Consider the following 17,131-nt stretch of genomic DNA (forward strand, 5'->3'; position numbering starts at 1 on the left):
GAGGGCTTAGATAATAATAATAATTTAAAACTGCTGAGGTTAGAAATCTTGGAGTTTTAATAGACAGGAAGTTGAAGTTTAAGGACTATAGCAAAGATTGCAAATACAACTCAGAGATAACTGCAATGCTGAAACGAACATTAACATGCTAGGATAAGGAAGTCATTTTTGCCTCTTTACAAGGCCTTGCCTGGTATATCTGGCATGCCTGTTTCTATACGACCTTACCTGGACTACTGTGTATAGTCTCTGAGGTGATATAGATATAGTAAAGAAAGGGCAAAAGAGTGTTAAAAACGATACTGGGAAACGTAGATTATGTGAAGAGATCGAGAATTTTTGAACTGCAGATGCTAGCAAACAAGAAAAAAAGGGGCAATATGCTATAAACTTCAAAAAAAAGTCATACACGATGCTAGTAGATGGAATGTTTCATTTTATGGAGAGCAGGAGAATGAATGCAGTAAAGAAAGGAATGAGAACTAGATTTTTTTTTTCTCAGAGTAGTATGTGACTAGAATGACTTGCCTTTGGAGATGGTGAGCGAAGGTAGCATAAACAAATTCAAAAATTGTAGTGACAGCTGGTGTGGGTAACATGGCCTATCTCAATGAGTCCTGACTCCCTGGAGGTTTCTGGTAACAAGAATAATAATTACTCCAAACATCTTTATCTTCAGTTTTTATGTCACTCCAATCATGTCTAGCATTTCTACCATTTCTAAGCTTTTATCAAAACCTCCTGAACATTTTGACACTTTCATGATAATTATTCTCTAGTATGTGATTAATATTGTGTAACTAGTTTCTTATCAGTAACTTTCTTCCAAATTTGATTATTATTTGTCAGGTCTCTGATTTCATGAAATCTCATGTGATGACACTAAAAAGTTCATGCAGTGAAGGAAAATACAGAAACTTCACCTTCTAATCTAATTGGGAAAAAATAAACCTCCTGACAACCAACAACCATTTCCCAAATTAGATACAAGTTTACAAATAATGTTCTTAAAAAGTCTCAAATTTTAGGAAAAAAAAAGTCTGCTGCTGCTCAATGTATGCAGAAAAACTGCTCAATGAATCAATGAGGTGTATAAGGTTCAAAACTGTATAACTGGAAGGAGACCAACTGGAGCTTCTGACCTAATGTCCAATTCTCACCTTCTTGTGGTGCACCCTGTTGGGTATCTACGTAGATAGCGAACAAACAAGGATGGGGTGGGAATTTGGGATCTGGCTGACCAAATTGCCTTCTTACTGAATTAAACCACAAGTGAAATGATGGTACAACATGACAGATTTTCATGCCAGCTAGGATGTCGTTGGGTTAAACAAGGCCTCTTTGCTCAGGAAACCAGGGCAAACAGCAAAAAGTCAGCTACTGGAACAAATCCCAACTCAACATCAGAAAGATTGGTACTATTAACATGTGCATCAATGGAAAGGAAATGGAACTAGCAGAAGAGCTGGATAAGTACCAGATTGGCATAAGAGAGGTGATTGAGACAAAAAGGACAAAAACCGGTGAGATCTTTCTAAGCAATACATACAAAATGTTATATTCAGGCAATAACAATCAAGGAAAAGAAGGAGTAGCTATAGTGTTCAACACTAAATAAGAAGCTAATCTTCTTGAATGGCAGGCAATATGAAGTACAGTGATGCGGGCAAATATCAGAATAGGGAACTAGACAATGTGACTTATTTGTGCCTATGATCCCACAGATCTACTAAGGTAGAAATGGAGGAATTTTTTGGAGAAAGCAACTGACACAATGAAAAGAAAACGTTGGTCCTTGCTGGAGATCTAAATTGCAGAGTAGGAAATGATTGTCAGATGTAGAGAAATATTTTGGGAAATTTGGAGAAAAGAACAAAGCTAATAATAATGGAAAATACCTGTTGTGTTTCTGCTCAAGACATGGACTGGTTATTACTAACACAATGTTACAACATAAAAATGTGCATAAATTCTTATGGAGAGAAGATGTAAGAAATAAGAAAAGTCTCATTGGCTATATTGTAGTTGATAGTGATGTTTTTCCACTGGTTAAAGACACAAGAGCAAACAAAGGATCTGAACTAGAAAGTGATCACTATTTAGTTTTGAGTAGGATAAAATTGAATTTCACGTTGAAAAGAAGAGTGCGTAAGAAAGTTTTAAAATAAATCAAGGTTGAGCAGCTTTCAAATACACGAACATCATTGAAGTAAAAATAAAAGAATTTGAAAACAAGAACCAAACTCTGGAACAATAGCAAATCCTGAAGAGAACATTGATTGATTCAGCCAGAGAGGCATGTGGTGAGGTTGTCTGCGAGGAGAGAAAAATTAGAACTCCATGGTAAACTCAGAAAGTTAAAGGGGGCAGTGAAGGAAAAGAAGAAAGCATATAGAAAGTTCCTGGTAAGTAAGTCAGCTCGTGCTCTTAGAGAATAAAGAGAAAAATGTAAGAAAGTGAAGCACTTTGTAAAACTAGCTAAACAAAAGTAAGAATATTTCTATATTCTTACCACAAGTCTTTGGTGGTAAGAATATAGAAAATAAATATCAGGAAGGTGGGGAATATTCTGGCCATTAAAAAAGCTTAGAAACAGAGGAAAAAGTACTGTAAAAGGAATGAGAGGTGATAAAGGTGACATGAAAATTGAAAATAATGTTTGGAGTAATTACTTTAAATGACTGCTAAATGAAACAAGCAGTGTCAGCATGACGGTAGAAAATTCAGAATAGGGATGTAGTCAGGGATACATATCCTACTTGAAGCAGAAAAAGTCATAAAAACCTGAAATGTGGAAATGCAGCTGGAGTAGATGAAATTCGACCAGAAATGTTCAAATATGGAGGTATAAAAGTTTTACAGTGGCTGCATTGTATAATTCAGAAGGCCTGGTGAGAGGGTCAAATCTATATGATTGGAGCAGAGCTCTCACTGTACCCATCTCAATAAAACTGAATGTGAGAATTACACAGGGTATTTCCCTACTGAATGTTCATGGTAAGATTTATTCAAGTATACTTGAGAAACAGCTAAGAAAAATTGTGGAAGGGAAATTTGGTGAAGAACAAGCTGGATTCAGGTAGAGATTGTTGGAATCAGATTTTCACTTTAAGATAAATAATTGAGATCTTGGGAATATAACAAGGATTTATATTTCATTCCTTTGGAATGGAATATAAAGCTTTGTTATATTCCCAAATTTTGACTTTCCTCTTGGCACCTTGTGCCAAGAGGAAAGCTGTTCAAAACGCTATAGTTATATGGTGTAAATGGGACATTATATAAGCAATATAGTCTCTATTTAAACTGTAAATAAATCAGCAGTTAGAATTGAAGGAACAGATAAAATCAGGTGTGTGACAAGGGTGCGCATTATGTCCACTGTTATTCATTATCTATATGGATCACATTGTGAAGGAAAGTGGTATTAAATCTGATATCAAAATTAGTGATGTTAATCTTAGCTCGTTACTTTATGCAGATGATGTTATACTTCTAAATAAATCCAGCACATGTATAAGATTCCCTGACTAAATTAAATAACTGCTATGATAAATTAGGTATGAAAATCAGCAATAAAAAGACAAAGCCAATGAAGATAGGCAGAAACACTGAAAACATCCAACAGCATCCTGAATGGTGCACCTATAGAACAAATAAAACATTTCAGCTATTTAGGCACAATATTTAGTCATCATCATCATCATGCATATCAAGGATTTAGGCATAGCATGGCTAAACCCTTGTAATGGTTTTCTTTTTCCTAATGGCTTGTATTTTAAGGCTTGTTTTGGTAATCTTTCTGTTTTCATTTTTTGAACGTGTTCCATCCATTTATGTTTATATTTTTTAATTTTTTTCTAATACTGGTTCTTGGTTTAATGTTTTCATAATTTCTTCATTTCTTTTGTGATCAAATAGGGTATACTTTGCAGTTTTTTCTCATAAACTTCATTTCTGCTGTTGTTAATCTTTGTTTGTCTTTTTGTTTTATTGTCCAGATTTCGCTTCCATACATTAAGACTGGTAGGGCTAATGTATTGTATACTTTTAGTCTGGTTTGCTTTTGAACTAGGTTTGATCTAAATATAGAGTTAATTACACCTGTTATTTTTAAATATTTTGCAATTTTTACGTTTATATCTTTTTCATTTTCATATGTGATCGTACATCCTAGGTAGTTAAATGAATTCACCTGTTCTAAGATCTTGTCTTCTGATTATCTATTACTATTTTAATTCTTGCTGGATCTTGTCCTTTAAAGGCCATAGTTTTTGAGTTTTCTGTTGACATTATCATACCATAATCTTTGGATATCTCATTTAGATCTAAAATAGCTTTCTGTAAGTTATCTTCAGAATTTGTAATTATTATTTGGTCGTCTGCAAAGAGGAGAGTGTTTAAGTTAACTGTAGGTGAAAGTTTAATTCCTTGATGTAAATTTTTACTCCATTTTATTATTATTTCATTTAAGTAGATATTAAAAAGAGTTGCAGAGAGGGGACATCCCTGTCGGACCCCTTGGTTTATCTCTCTTGTATATGATAGCTCATGATTTAATCTTATTTGTATTTGATTATTTTCATATATACTTGTGACAGCTTTTAGGATATTATTTGGTATTTGTCTTTCTTTTAATATGTTAAATAATATGTTTCTTTTAACTTTGTCAAATGCTTTTTCAAAGTCAATAAATGCAATATGTGTTTCTAAATTATATTCTCTTCTTTTCTCTATTATTAATTTTAGGCAAAATGCCAGGTCTATACATGATTGTCCTTTTCTAAATCCATTCTGTACTTCTAAAATAAAGTTTTCGGAATATTTCATTAGTTTGCTATTTAAGATTCTGCTATATATTTTGTAACAGGAATTTAGTATACTGATACCTCTATAGTTTTTAGGGTCATCTCTATTACCTTTTTTAAAGATAGGAATCACAATTGCTTTTTTCCATTTTATTGGGGGGATACCAGTTGAGTAAATTTTATTTAAAAATAATAAGAGTCTTTCTTTGAATCTAGTTCCTGCATATTTATATAGTTCTGAACCTAGTTTATCTTCTTCAGGTTCAATATTTAGTGAAGTTGGTAAATTAAATATGGAAATAGATAATCATCTATTCAAATGCTCTTTAGAATTTTAATTTCTCTGGTCTTCAGTTCTTGAGGAATAGCTTTATTTCAAACATGGCATTGTGATCCATATGGTTTGTACACAGCCTGATATATACTGTTGGCATGTTGCTGTAGCTGATTTCTCTCTTGGTCGACATGCATTTATCCAACTGGCTGTCCAGTATACTGGCCTTATGCTATTATTTCTATCATTATTGTGCTTAAGGTAAAAACATGTTCTGTTCTCTAGTTTGACTCCAATTTGCTGGCCTGGTTGACCAAGTGGTTAGCATATCCACTCTCCAGCCGAAAGGCTGCAGGTTCGAATCCCGCCGTGGGCATGGATGTTTGTGATTGTCTCTTAAATAGTAGTAGTGGTGGTGGTCAGCAGTAGATGGTGTGGGTGTAGATGATGAAGGTAGTTGCGATTGGTGGATTGAGAGATGGAGAGCTGTAGAGTAGGCACCCTCCCTTGATGAGTCCTTGGACTCTCTGGAAGTGTTACATAATAATAATAATTTTCATAGTTTTTTTTTTCTAATGCTGATTTTTACAGAATTTGTCACAGAAATTATTTTATTTGGCAAAAGACGTGAAAACTTGCAGGAACTTGTTATATAAGAGGATAACATCAGCTGCATAGAGAAAGAACTAAATTTAATACAGTATATGTATTTGAATATAAGCCTTAATATCCCTTCCATTAATAATGTAGCCCACATAGATTATAAATGATAGAGTATAACATGCAACCCTCTCTTCTTGTACATAACTCAATTCAAACTTCTGATTCATTATTCATTTACTATTTATGTGTGTTGCTTTGTATACATTTCATTTATACCATATAGATGTAATGTTCATAAGAGAGTTTCTCCTTGGTACCTTATCATATATTTTTTTTTTTTTCTCAAGATAAACTGAAGCAGAGATACTTAGCACGTTTCCATGATTTCTTAACTAATCTAATCATCCTAAGGAAAAAAGTGGCTTCGGCAACCTTTATTTGACTAAAACCAGGCATATTATTCACCGAGTTTTCCCATTCAATAATTTTTCCTAAATGTTGTATACATGAATCATACCTGAGAAAAGTCAGTAGGGAAAATGGGCCTATAAACCTAAATGACGGAAGACAGAAAGGGTTCCATCATTTAGGTTTCCAACAGAAACCTGATAGTTTCTATTGCAGTGGTTACTGATGATGATATAACAATAGAAATACAAACAAGGGCATGCTTCACTGGAAATTCAAATCAAAAAGCTACCTCTGTTTGTAATAGCCTTCCTCACTGTCTTTTCCAAAGGCTACAAGTTTCAATTGATCAAATAACATGTCAACTGGTTCCTCTTTCCTTCTTGTCCATACATGATAGTGATGTGCTGCAGGTTTTGCAACCTTTCATGTGTGGATCAGTCACAAAGATTGTAAAATATGTTTTTAGAAGCTTAATCTCTGAGTCTGGGAACCTGTTTGTAGCTGCTTCCCCCTCTCCCCTTTGCATGTTCCGGCACTCGATATTTTAATAATTTTTTATCTTGTGCCATTTAGCTTATGCAGAGGTGATATATTTTTTTTCTTTTTCTTCTGCACTCTGTAGCCTATCAAATAAGTAAATTTTTGATCTTGACAGTTACCAATGAACCACTAGAAAGAATAATCCTTTCTATAAACTTGCAGAATGCCATGAAATATGTATGGATCAGAAGTTAGATAATTTGTAGTACTTTTTCACTAAAGATGAATTTGGAAAAAATGATGCAATAATTATAATAATAAAAAACATATTTACCATTAATTACGGATCGGTGTCTATAAATAGCCTCATCAACAGCAAGTACTCTCTGTGAAGATGATGGGTATGGAGTATGATTCATTGGTGCTAATAAGCTAAGCTCCTCATTATTTGTCGAAGAACTACTACCATCACCATCATCACGCCTGATATGCAGAGGGCCACCACATTGATTACAACTTCCTCTTGCCCTTTCCTCATCTAAATACAGACATAATTCCTATAAAATACATAAAATGTAATGAATAACAACATACAGATAAATTTACCTACTTGAAAATGCTAGTTTTGAAGTTTCCTGTTATGATAGGCATATCACACAATAGTCACTATTCAAGTCTTTAAAATTTCTTGATTTTTGTTTTTGTAATGTATCAAACGTGTATGTAAAATTCAATAGCAAGTATGAATTCAATAAATTCTTTAGAGAATAGTCCATGCTCTTGGCCAAAAATTTCTGCAGCTGAAAAAAAATGTCTTAAATAACCACGCACACACACATGCCCATAAAACGATATATACACACACATACACACACACACATATATATATATATATATATATATAAATGAGGATGCCCCTCTGGCAATTTGTACACTTTTGGCTGAGTTTAAAGAATTGGCTCACTAAAGATTTGACCTTCAAATGCAAATGTTTGCAATGTTTGATACCTTTGCAATGATTAATACCTTAAACTGTAATCTCCTTGCCAAAACAACTTCAATGGGACAAGGACAACCTTGCACACTTCAGTGCTACAAAAACTTATTACTCTGTCTAATTTCTCTCAAGAAAGATCTCACGTCATTTCCTGTGACATTCAATAATATCCAGATATCCAAATATGATCAGAATTCCCTTCTTGAGATAAAACTCCAGTCATTCCCAACAAAAATATATCTAAGCCTTCTACAGGTGACAAGGAGCTGTACTTTTTCACTCAAAGCACAACTTCTCGCTTGTACAACCACTAACATCATAAATCCCAAATCCTCTCTGAGATTATTTGATGTTATTCAGAAGACTGCAAACCACTTAAATATGATCTGTTTCTGCCTTGCTTTTTTTTTATGGTTCTTTCATAGACAATGCTCTGCTGAACTGGCCATCACCATGCTTCCACTTTCTTTAGAAACTGTAAAGAACAAGAGAAACTGCTAGTCAACACTCATTTACAGTCCAACTTTAAACTTACTGAACCAACTTCTCTTCCTACTCTTTGATAACAGCTACCTCTGTTTGGAATAGCCTTTCTCACTTTCTTTCTCAAAGGCTACAAGTTTCAATTGATCAAATAACATGTCAACTGTTCGTGTGTAGAGGCTTAAGTGCTGTGAGGACATCATGTTGGAGGCTTAATGGATTTTTTACAACACTCAAAAAGAATTAAAATAGAATTTAATACTTCCTATATTTCGTCCTAGTCACCCTTCCTAGACACTTTAGTCACACGCCTGCCTAATGATACACTTGCCTTCACTGTATACAGAAAACCCACACACACACAGGCAGATACATTCACAAACTCTCCCACCACCACCACCCCTCACAACAATATGGCATCATCAAAACTCTTACTAAGAGAGCCCACAATCTTTATTCCAGTGGAACCACCCTTACTACTGAGCTTAACCACATACACAACACTTTCCTCTCCAATGGCTACAGCGAACACAGTATCAAAAAAATAATCAGTTCCTCCCCATTCCCCGTCCTTCTCGTCAACAAGATTTTAAAAATGCCATCACCATACCCTACATCCGTGGCACATCTGAAAAAATAGCCAAGATACTAAAAAAGTACAACCTACACACAGCATATAAGCCCTACCGCAAACTTGCTACCCTTATCTCTTCTACGAAAGATCAACTCCCTCCTCTCTCGCTGCCTGGAGTTTACAAAGTACCCTGTTCCTGTAAGCTGGCGTACTCTGGACAGACAGGCAGATCAGCATCCATTAGCCTGGAGGAACACAAGTCTTACATATGTAAACATAACTATGGCCATTCAGGCTTGGCTGACCATGTTTTGGACACCACCCACAGAGTATCATGAAAGAAAACCACCATGCTTCACCACAGCAAATTCAAGAAAGAGAGACTTTTCTTAGCAGCAGCAGCTCTCAGAAACCAACCAAATCTTAATAAATACGGTTGCATTAAGTTTCCGAAGATTTGGGAAACACTCATCACCAGAGGTCCCACCTTACATTCCAGGCAACCTACTACCGCCCTTAGAGGGCGCTCCACCTAGATAGGACTTTAGTGTCACCCACGTGGTTGGGCTTAGTATTGTAAGATTTGTGTGTGCATGTTACATTAATTGTTTTTGTAATCCCCGTAGATGTCCTAGTGGCTAGGACGAAATATAGGAAGTATTAAATTCTATTTTAATTCTTTTTGAGTGTTGTAAAAAATCCATTAAGCTTCCAACAACATGTCAATTGGTTCCTCTTTCCTTCTTGTCCATACATGACAGCGATGTATTGCAGGTCTTGCAACCTTTCATGTGTGGGTCAGTCACAAAGATTGTAAAATATGAACTATTTAGGCATAATTTTTTAGTGAAGATGACAAATTAAATATGGAAACAGTCAATAAGAGAAGCAAAACTGGTATGGTGGGGAGCCAGATGAATAATTTTATACTGAATAAGGGAAAGATTAATCAAAACACTAAACTAGCTATATAAAAGACAGGATTCAAACTAATTTTAACTTGCAGATTGAGACTTGTGTTAAAACTAAACAGCTGAACAAAGATGCTACCACAGACATCAGCATTTGAGAAAAATTAGGAGTAAACACATGGCATCAATGGCAGAATCATATTAAAAATGAAGATATTAGGAAGGAACTTGTCATTGTTAACATCAAGGAATGTGATAGCAGAACTAACTATGATAATATGTTTAAAAAGAATGGATAAGGAAAAGTGAGCAAAACAGATGTTGGATGACAGGATGGCAAAAAGATCCAGAAAAAGACTAAGATCTAGGCTACTGATGTAGCTAAAAGTGATTTAGGAGATTGAAATAATATAAGATCTCTAATATTGTTGGAGTCCTACTAAATAACAGACTAAAGAATAAAATGTTGACAGGAAGTTAGTAATAATGTTAACTTATATTAACAACATGATATTCTGTATCTCCCTCCCTCTCCTCGAAGATATATAATCAGGAATGTAATGATGATAATGCTGAGATTACCTGAACGTATGTTTGAAGCTAGGATGGCAAGAAAAAGTCAAAGGTTAAGACAAAGATCTAGGTGGACTGATGCATCTAGTAGCTCAGACCAAAATCCAAGATCTTATAATTCTGGAGACCTAATAAACCACAAAATAATATAGAAGAAAATTGTTCAGATGACTAGTAATAATGAAAATTTAATTATATTGGACTATCATAGTATCCTGAATACAATAAAGGCACCTACCAGGAAATGATGAGAACAACTTATGTGGATTAGGTCTATTCTATTCTATCCATATTTCAACACATATTGCAGTCTACAATGTATATATGTAATAAGAATACTTAAAAAAAATCAAAATTGGCTCGAATAATGCACACACGAAAGCTACTGAAGTCTGAAGTGAAGGAAGTATGACATCTTCATATCTCAACTTAATGAGAAAGGCTATAACTTGACACTTTTGAAAAGTCATAGCCTCAAGTCAGTTTACTTACATGACAACCTGTTCGAGAGTTAAAAGCTTTAATGTACATTTTTAACATGAGTCTTAGATTTGCCCAAGTTCCAAAGGAGTGGAAAGAGGGCAAAATTGTTCTTCTGCTTCATAAAGGGGGATGATAAGACTAAGGCTTTGAATTACAGGCCTGCCTGTTTGTCTGGAGTTGTGATAAAAGTGTTATAGAGGCTAGTGAGGACTAGTATTCAGAACTCTTTGACAACAACATTCTCTTTTATGGACAGAATGGGTTTGCGAAAGGAAGATCATGTTTTAGCAACCTACTTACTTGCTATAACAAGGTAAACAAATATGCACTGAAAACAAAGGGTATGCATACACAGTGGTATATTTGGATTTTGCTAAAGCCTTTGATAAACTGCCATGTGGCAAGCTGGTAATTAAACTGGAACAGATGGGTTTGGATAGTGGGTTAGTACACTGGATTGGAGATTGGCTGTCTAATAGGTATCAGCAAGTGGTGTATGGGAGAGTGATATCCCAGAAGAGGAAAGTCGCTAGTGATGAGCTCCTAAGAGTCTGTTTTTGGGGCCATTGCAGTTTAATTTGTATATAAATAATATTGGGAATGGCTTGAATGGTTATATACAATTGTTTGCAGAAACTATGAGGTGAAGAATGGAATAAAATGGAACTTGCTAGTGGGCTTGATAGACTTTGTGAATGGGAGAATGAATGGGGCTACCAGTTCATCATAGCAAGTGTAAGGTTTTAAAGTTCAGGAAAGCCAGATGAGATGTGGACTATAAGATTGGTGAGGACATCTTAGAGGAGGTGAAGGAGATAGAGATCTGGGGATGTTGGTGGCAACATCCCCAGTTGCCATAATGTTTGCCAACACCATTGCCAAACATTATGGGAACGATGCAGAGAACACTGACATGTAGGAATAACAATGCTATGATTCCACTGAAGGCTTTGATTAGACCACATATGGATTATTGTGCACAGATTTGGTCACCAGGTTTTCAAAGGATGAAGAAATGTTGGAAAGAGTTCAGAGATGATTGACTACAGTGGTTTCTGGAATGCTGAGTATGAAGACAGACTGAAGAAATGCAAATTGCAGTCTAGTGGGTAGAAGGAAGAGTAGCAACATGATTGAGACATAGAAGTTGCTAAGGGGTTATTACTGGATTAATGTAGATCATGTTTTACATAGAATTGGTGGAGATAGAGAACAAGAGGCAACCTGTGGAAGCTGTATAAGGAGAATATCAGCAAAGGGGTGAGGAGTTTGTTTTATGCATAAAGAACTGTCAGTAGTTGGAATGCATGGCCTGGAAGTGCGGTGGCTGTGAAGAGAGTGAATGCATTTGAGTCATGGTATGATGAGCTGTGTGTGTGTGATGGAGGACCTCCGAGCGAGTCATTTGACTGTGTCTGAAGATTATGATAATAATTAACAATAATAAGAATACTAATAAAGTATGAAAGACAGTAAGCAAAATACTGTCAGAGAATATCAGCAGTTCATTACAAAAAAGGAAGGTGTTTTAACTACTCTTCCCACAAAAGCGAGACAGAGAGGGAGGCCGGTCACAAAAAATGGATTTCTCAACCTCATCCAATTGGCTCCAAAACTTCATGGAGAATCAAAGCATGAAGCAAGGTAAATCAGACAGTGCATGAACCTTCAAATGGTAGTTGAATGGAAAGCTAATACAGGATTTTAGTTTAGGCCTTGTATATTCAATGCACAAAATAATATATGTAAGCACAGTGATAGAGATAATTTTGATTATTTGTCCCAGCAAACTTTTGCTATAATGAACTTTTTTTTCTTGGTTTCTTTGAGTTTGCTACAGCTCAAATTGGCTGTACATATAGCTTCAAAACACTGTAAAAGAAGTGAGGCTGATAGATCTACAATAGTGTTTTATATATAAAAATCCAACAGGCAATCTGGCTGAAAACATTAACCTATTCTTTACTTAACCACTATTTCAAGTAAAAGCCATCTACATTTCAAAATTATATTTAATAAATACCTTCAATTCCAAATTATCACGAATCATTTCCTGCTGCTTGTTTTCGAGTTCTTGTAGTTTGACTTGATAAGCTGAAACCTCCTGGCGCATTACGCTTGCAGTGTAACGACCAAATCGTTGCCACTCCCTAGCCAGTTTACGTCCCTTTTGTCGATCATCATCAAGGAAGCAACAAAGATCTCTCAACTCTTGATTGTCATCTTGTAGTCTTTGATTTACTTCTTTTAATCCCCGAATTTCCAGAAGATGAACCTGAAACAATAGAAGATTTCTAAAACAAAATGGCAGTGCCTTTTAAATTACAATTTACACTTAAATAGATAAAATACAAACCCTTCCTTAACACATTCACAATGGATCAACAATGATGGACTGGAAAGTAATGAAGAGGGATGAAGCACATTATATAATCTGTCTGAAGAACCAAAACCCATAGTGACTCAGTTTCTGCTTTGTGAAACAATTTCATCACTCTGTCTAAAAGACAAACTGAAATTGATAGGACAAGTGCAGAAGTTCCCCCAGCCAATCCTACATGAAATTTATATAGCAGAAATAGTGCTTTCAAATATCCATCTTCTCATTGATATCTCAAGCTCAAACAGTCTGTCATAAATAGATGATTAGCTCTGCATAAATCTAATGCTTATGATCGAACAGTTAACTATTTAAGTAGCTCTGTCATATTAATCATTTCTACAAGTTCGTTCTCTGGCCAGTTTGCTTGTCTTATGAAATGAAAAACCTAAGATTCCAAAAGGAAAAATACTAATCCTTGCTTAATCCCACAATTCCCATATGAGACCAGCTAACTCATCTTCAACTGAAGAGCCCTCGTAAAAATTCTCTCATCTTAAATGTGATTCACACCTCATTCCAACAACTTTGAGCACCGCTGCTATGCATGTTTTGTCCACTTCTACCGATGTCTTTATATAAAACTGCACAAGATCTTCACAGATTATAAAAACACACATGATATCTGCAGATGACCTAATAGGTATTATGATGCACAGACATTTAAGTAAGTATTTGTGAACAGAACCTTGTGAACAGAAAGAGAGGAGATATGACTGATACATAAGTTAGTGAGGAAGTTTGTTATCAAATTAATGTGGAGAAGATTTTTTGTAAAAGTAGAGGGAGGCAAGGGTAGAACTAGAGGCCATCCCTGGAAGCTGTATAAGATGGGTGTGAGCAAGGAAGTGAGAAGCAGGTTCTTTGCAAGCTGACTGGTGAGTGGAAAGTGTGGTATGTGTGGTATTATCTTACTCCATGGAAGTCAGATAATAATAATTAAAAGAACAGATTACTTTCATTAGGAAACTATTCAGTGCACAAAAATCTGGTGAGTGGAATGCATTGCCTGAAAGTGCGTCTGTGCAGAAACTGTGAATTGGTTTAAGGCACAGTGTAAAATCTCTCATGATATGAAACTTTTCATGTTTGCTTTTACATTTTTGGGGGGGAGGGAAGAATTGCACTTAAAGAAATGTCAATTTTTTCTGTAATTAATCTTGTATTTGTAATAATTTAATCATGGGCCTTTGTTAAAATAATGTGGCACATGTCGTCATTATTTAATGCTGTTAACTCATGTTCGTATATGGCAATTTCAAAAGATGCAAAGTATGACATCATCATATCCGAATGTGAAATACATGACCATATATGGAAGTTTCGAGAGACACGGGCATGTGTACAACAGAAGTCCAGGCCTTTATAAGGTGAGACATAGAGAAGGACTTGGTCTTAGGGTTTTCACCTTCTCTTACCTGAGTCCGCTGCTACGTGAGGTCCACTGTCAGTAATCGAAGGAGAAGCGTTGTAGGTTTTTGAGTCTTCTACCTGTGTCAGCTGCCACGTGAGGTCTAATGTTGGGAATCTAAAGGAAAGAGCTGCACATTGCAGCCATGTTAAGAGTCCTACCATCATCATCATTCAAGTGCCATCTCCTATCTAGGAGGCTGACTACCATGATTTGACTCATGGTTAACTATGGGCATTACGACATGTTGCGAGGACCCTATCTCTTCCTCTTATTGTTGTAAGTATTCATGGATGTAAATTTGTGTGTGTGTGTTCACGAAGCCAGTTTGCATGTTCTGGGAGACGAAAAACAAGAGTTTATGAGTAAAAAAAACCTCCTACCTCTGTATGAGACCAGCTAACTCACCTTTAGTCGAAAGAGATGAGATAAAGGTTCCTCATGTCATGGAGAGGAATCGAACCCAGGTCTTTCCAACCAAAGGGCTTCATCCATGCTGATTGAGCTACAGAGGCTCTTAAGGATCCTATAGGGCATGAAATAATCAACAACTTGGGCAAAGAAGAAATTTGGCAGGAAATCAAGAATGAGCCAGCAGGAGGAAAGAAAGATAAGAGGGAGCACTTATGTGTGAACAAAAGATTCATGTAAAAGGCAATCAAGTAAAAGAATGTACATCAAGTGTATCTGTTTATGGATACAATAAGATAATGTAAATGGATATTGAGATAAGCTTACTCAAGGTTTGCTTTATTGTCAGTTTGTGTAGATATGACTGGCAGGATATTCTAGGTTGTGATTTAGCTTTAAAGGAAGTAAATTAGGACTAAGTTTGAATTAGGAAGAATTAAAAATGATAAAGAATTGTAATGCAACTGTATATATACGTATATGTGAATCAAACTGTAAATATTCCTTTTTGATTTAATTAAATGGTTTGTGAACAACACACTGGACTGATTCTGTCAATGCACTATCCTGAAAATTTCGAACCTGCATAAGATAAAGTTTAAGTAATCGATAATCAAGCCATGACTAGTTAAAGATAAAGATTAATATAAGCAGGGAATGTTAACAATATCTGCTTTGTATTTAGTTAAAAATCTTATAATCTCACACTCAATACATAGTCTAACTGACGCAGTCATAAAACAAATAAATTTTTTAGACTATAGAGCATGAGAACATAAAGATCTAGTAGAAATAAATAAATGGCGGCAGTCGACCGTTTATGACATCTCACAAAGTAATAAGAAAAGAACAAAAAAAAGACAAAACAGGGTTGAGAAATATGTAATAGAAAATACAGAACATTATAACAACAGTACAATGATCTTTTTAATGAGAATGTTAATTAATGATTCAGTACACAAAATTTTCCTTTTCAAAACACACCAATATCTGCTTTGTCTTTAGTTAAAAATCTTATAATCTCGCACTCAATACATAGTCTAAGTGGTGCAGTCGTAAAACAAATAATATACACAAATTAATCACTTAATAAAAATAGCACAAGATAAATGAACAAATGCTACAACCAGCACCCAAAGAAGGCATCCCTTCTTAGGAGTTCAGGCTTTTAGTCTAATTCTTCCACTTATTTTTTGTGTAGTTTATGTGCATTATTGTAGTTCTTATACAGTCTTTCAGATGTTTCTTTGACAAAGATGAAATACTGGAACCATTAAACCATAATATAAGATATATTTCTCTCTGGGCCTATCTTACAGTTTGTAGAAGGCAAGTAGCTATTCAGGTAAAAGACAGCACCTGGAGCTAAAGAGACCTCAGGTGTTTGAATAGCTACTTGCCTTCTTATTGACGTTTTCAGTTGAATGCGAACTAGTCAGTTTCTTACAGAGGCAAGAGGTTTAACCCCCCCCCCCTCCAGCAACTCAGGTTTTTCATCCCACATACAAACAAATTAGCCAGAGAGCATGCACACACACACATACACAAAATGTAGTTGTCAGTAGATGACACAGTGCACATGATAGATTATGTAGCTGACAGATGTTTATGGGATGTTGTGTAGCACGAAGAGGCTTCCTGCAATTATACCTGGGACTCCAGGAGGTGCAATGCAATAATAATAATTAAAGACCTGGTTGAGATCACATATAAGATAAAGTAACAAGGATTTTTTATGTTGAAAATAATAGTTTAAAACTGGATTTTGGAGGAACTGAAAATCAGGTTGTTTATCTTTTTTCGGTTTACAGAATTCTATGGAAATCAACATTTTATCAAAGATATATCTCTTTCATACTATGAAATAAAGAGGAAAGCAAACAGAAGAGAAGAATGGAAGGAAATGTTGCTGAGCTACCAGTCATAAGACTGATGCAATAGAAGAAGAATATCTCTGAAATGTTACCAATTAATAATGGTAATGTATTGGTAATGAGAATGATGGGGGAAGGCAATGCAAGGTCATCAGTAAAACTATGTATTAAACTTGTAAATGATGAAAAACTGAATACAAACAGATGGAAGAAATGAAAGAACAGAACCTTGTAGAACTCCAGCATTACAGAAGTGGGAAGATTAAAAAAAACCTTCAGATACAATAACTAACAAGAAAGGAAATTGTTTCAATTACAAAATGCAGAATGAAGGAAGCCCACAAAAATAGCATGATTAAGGAGAATTTTGTTTCAAATTCAATTAATTGTATTGGAAATATGAATACTACTTCTCTCCAACAACCAGAGTTTTATTTAAATATAGGCTGCTAGAGCAC

The 17,131-nt window shown here is 35.2% G+C and overlaps 1 protein-coding gene across 1 annotated transcript in view; it reads right to left on the reverse strand.

Annotated features, from left to right (window-relative positions):
- Ccdc85 (coiled-coil domain-containing protein 85) overlaps window positions 1-17,131 on the reverse strand; it is a 208,710-nt gene that overhangs the window by 178,195 nt on the left and 13,384 nt on the right. The window contains exons 2-3 of the mRNA XM_090398714.1: window positions 12,621-12,872; window positions 6,911-7,133 (exon numbers count right to left, since the gene is read on the reverse strand). Coding sequence (XP_090254840.1) covers window positions 6,911-7,133; window positions 12,621-12,872 — 475 coding nt within the window. The remainder of the gene's footprint in view (window positions 1-6,910; window positions 7,134-12,620; window positions 12,873-17,131) is intronic.

The sequence above is a fragment of the Typopeltis vanoorti genome, chromosome 10 (genome assembly GCF_054136105.1).
Source record: "Typopeltis vanoorti isolate ZY-2024b chromosome 10, IOZ_Tvanoo_1.0, whole genome shotgun sequence".
In the NCBI taxonomy this organism is placed as follows: domain Eukaryota; kingdom Metazoa; phylum Arthropoda; class Arachnida; order Uropygi; family Thelyphonidae; genus Typopeltis; species Typopeltis vanoorti.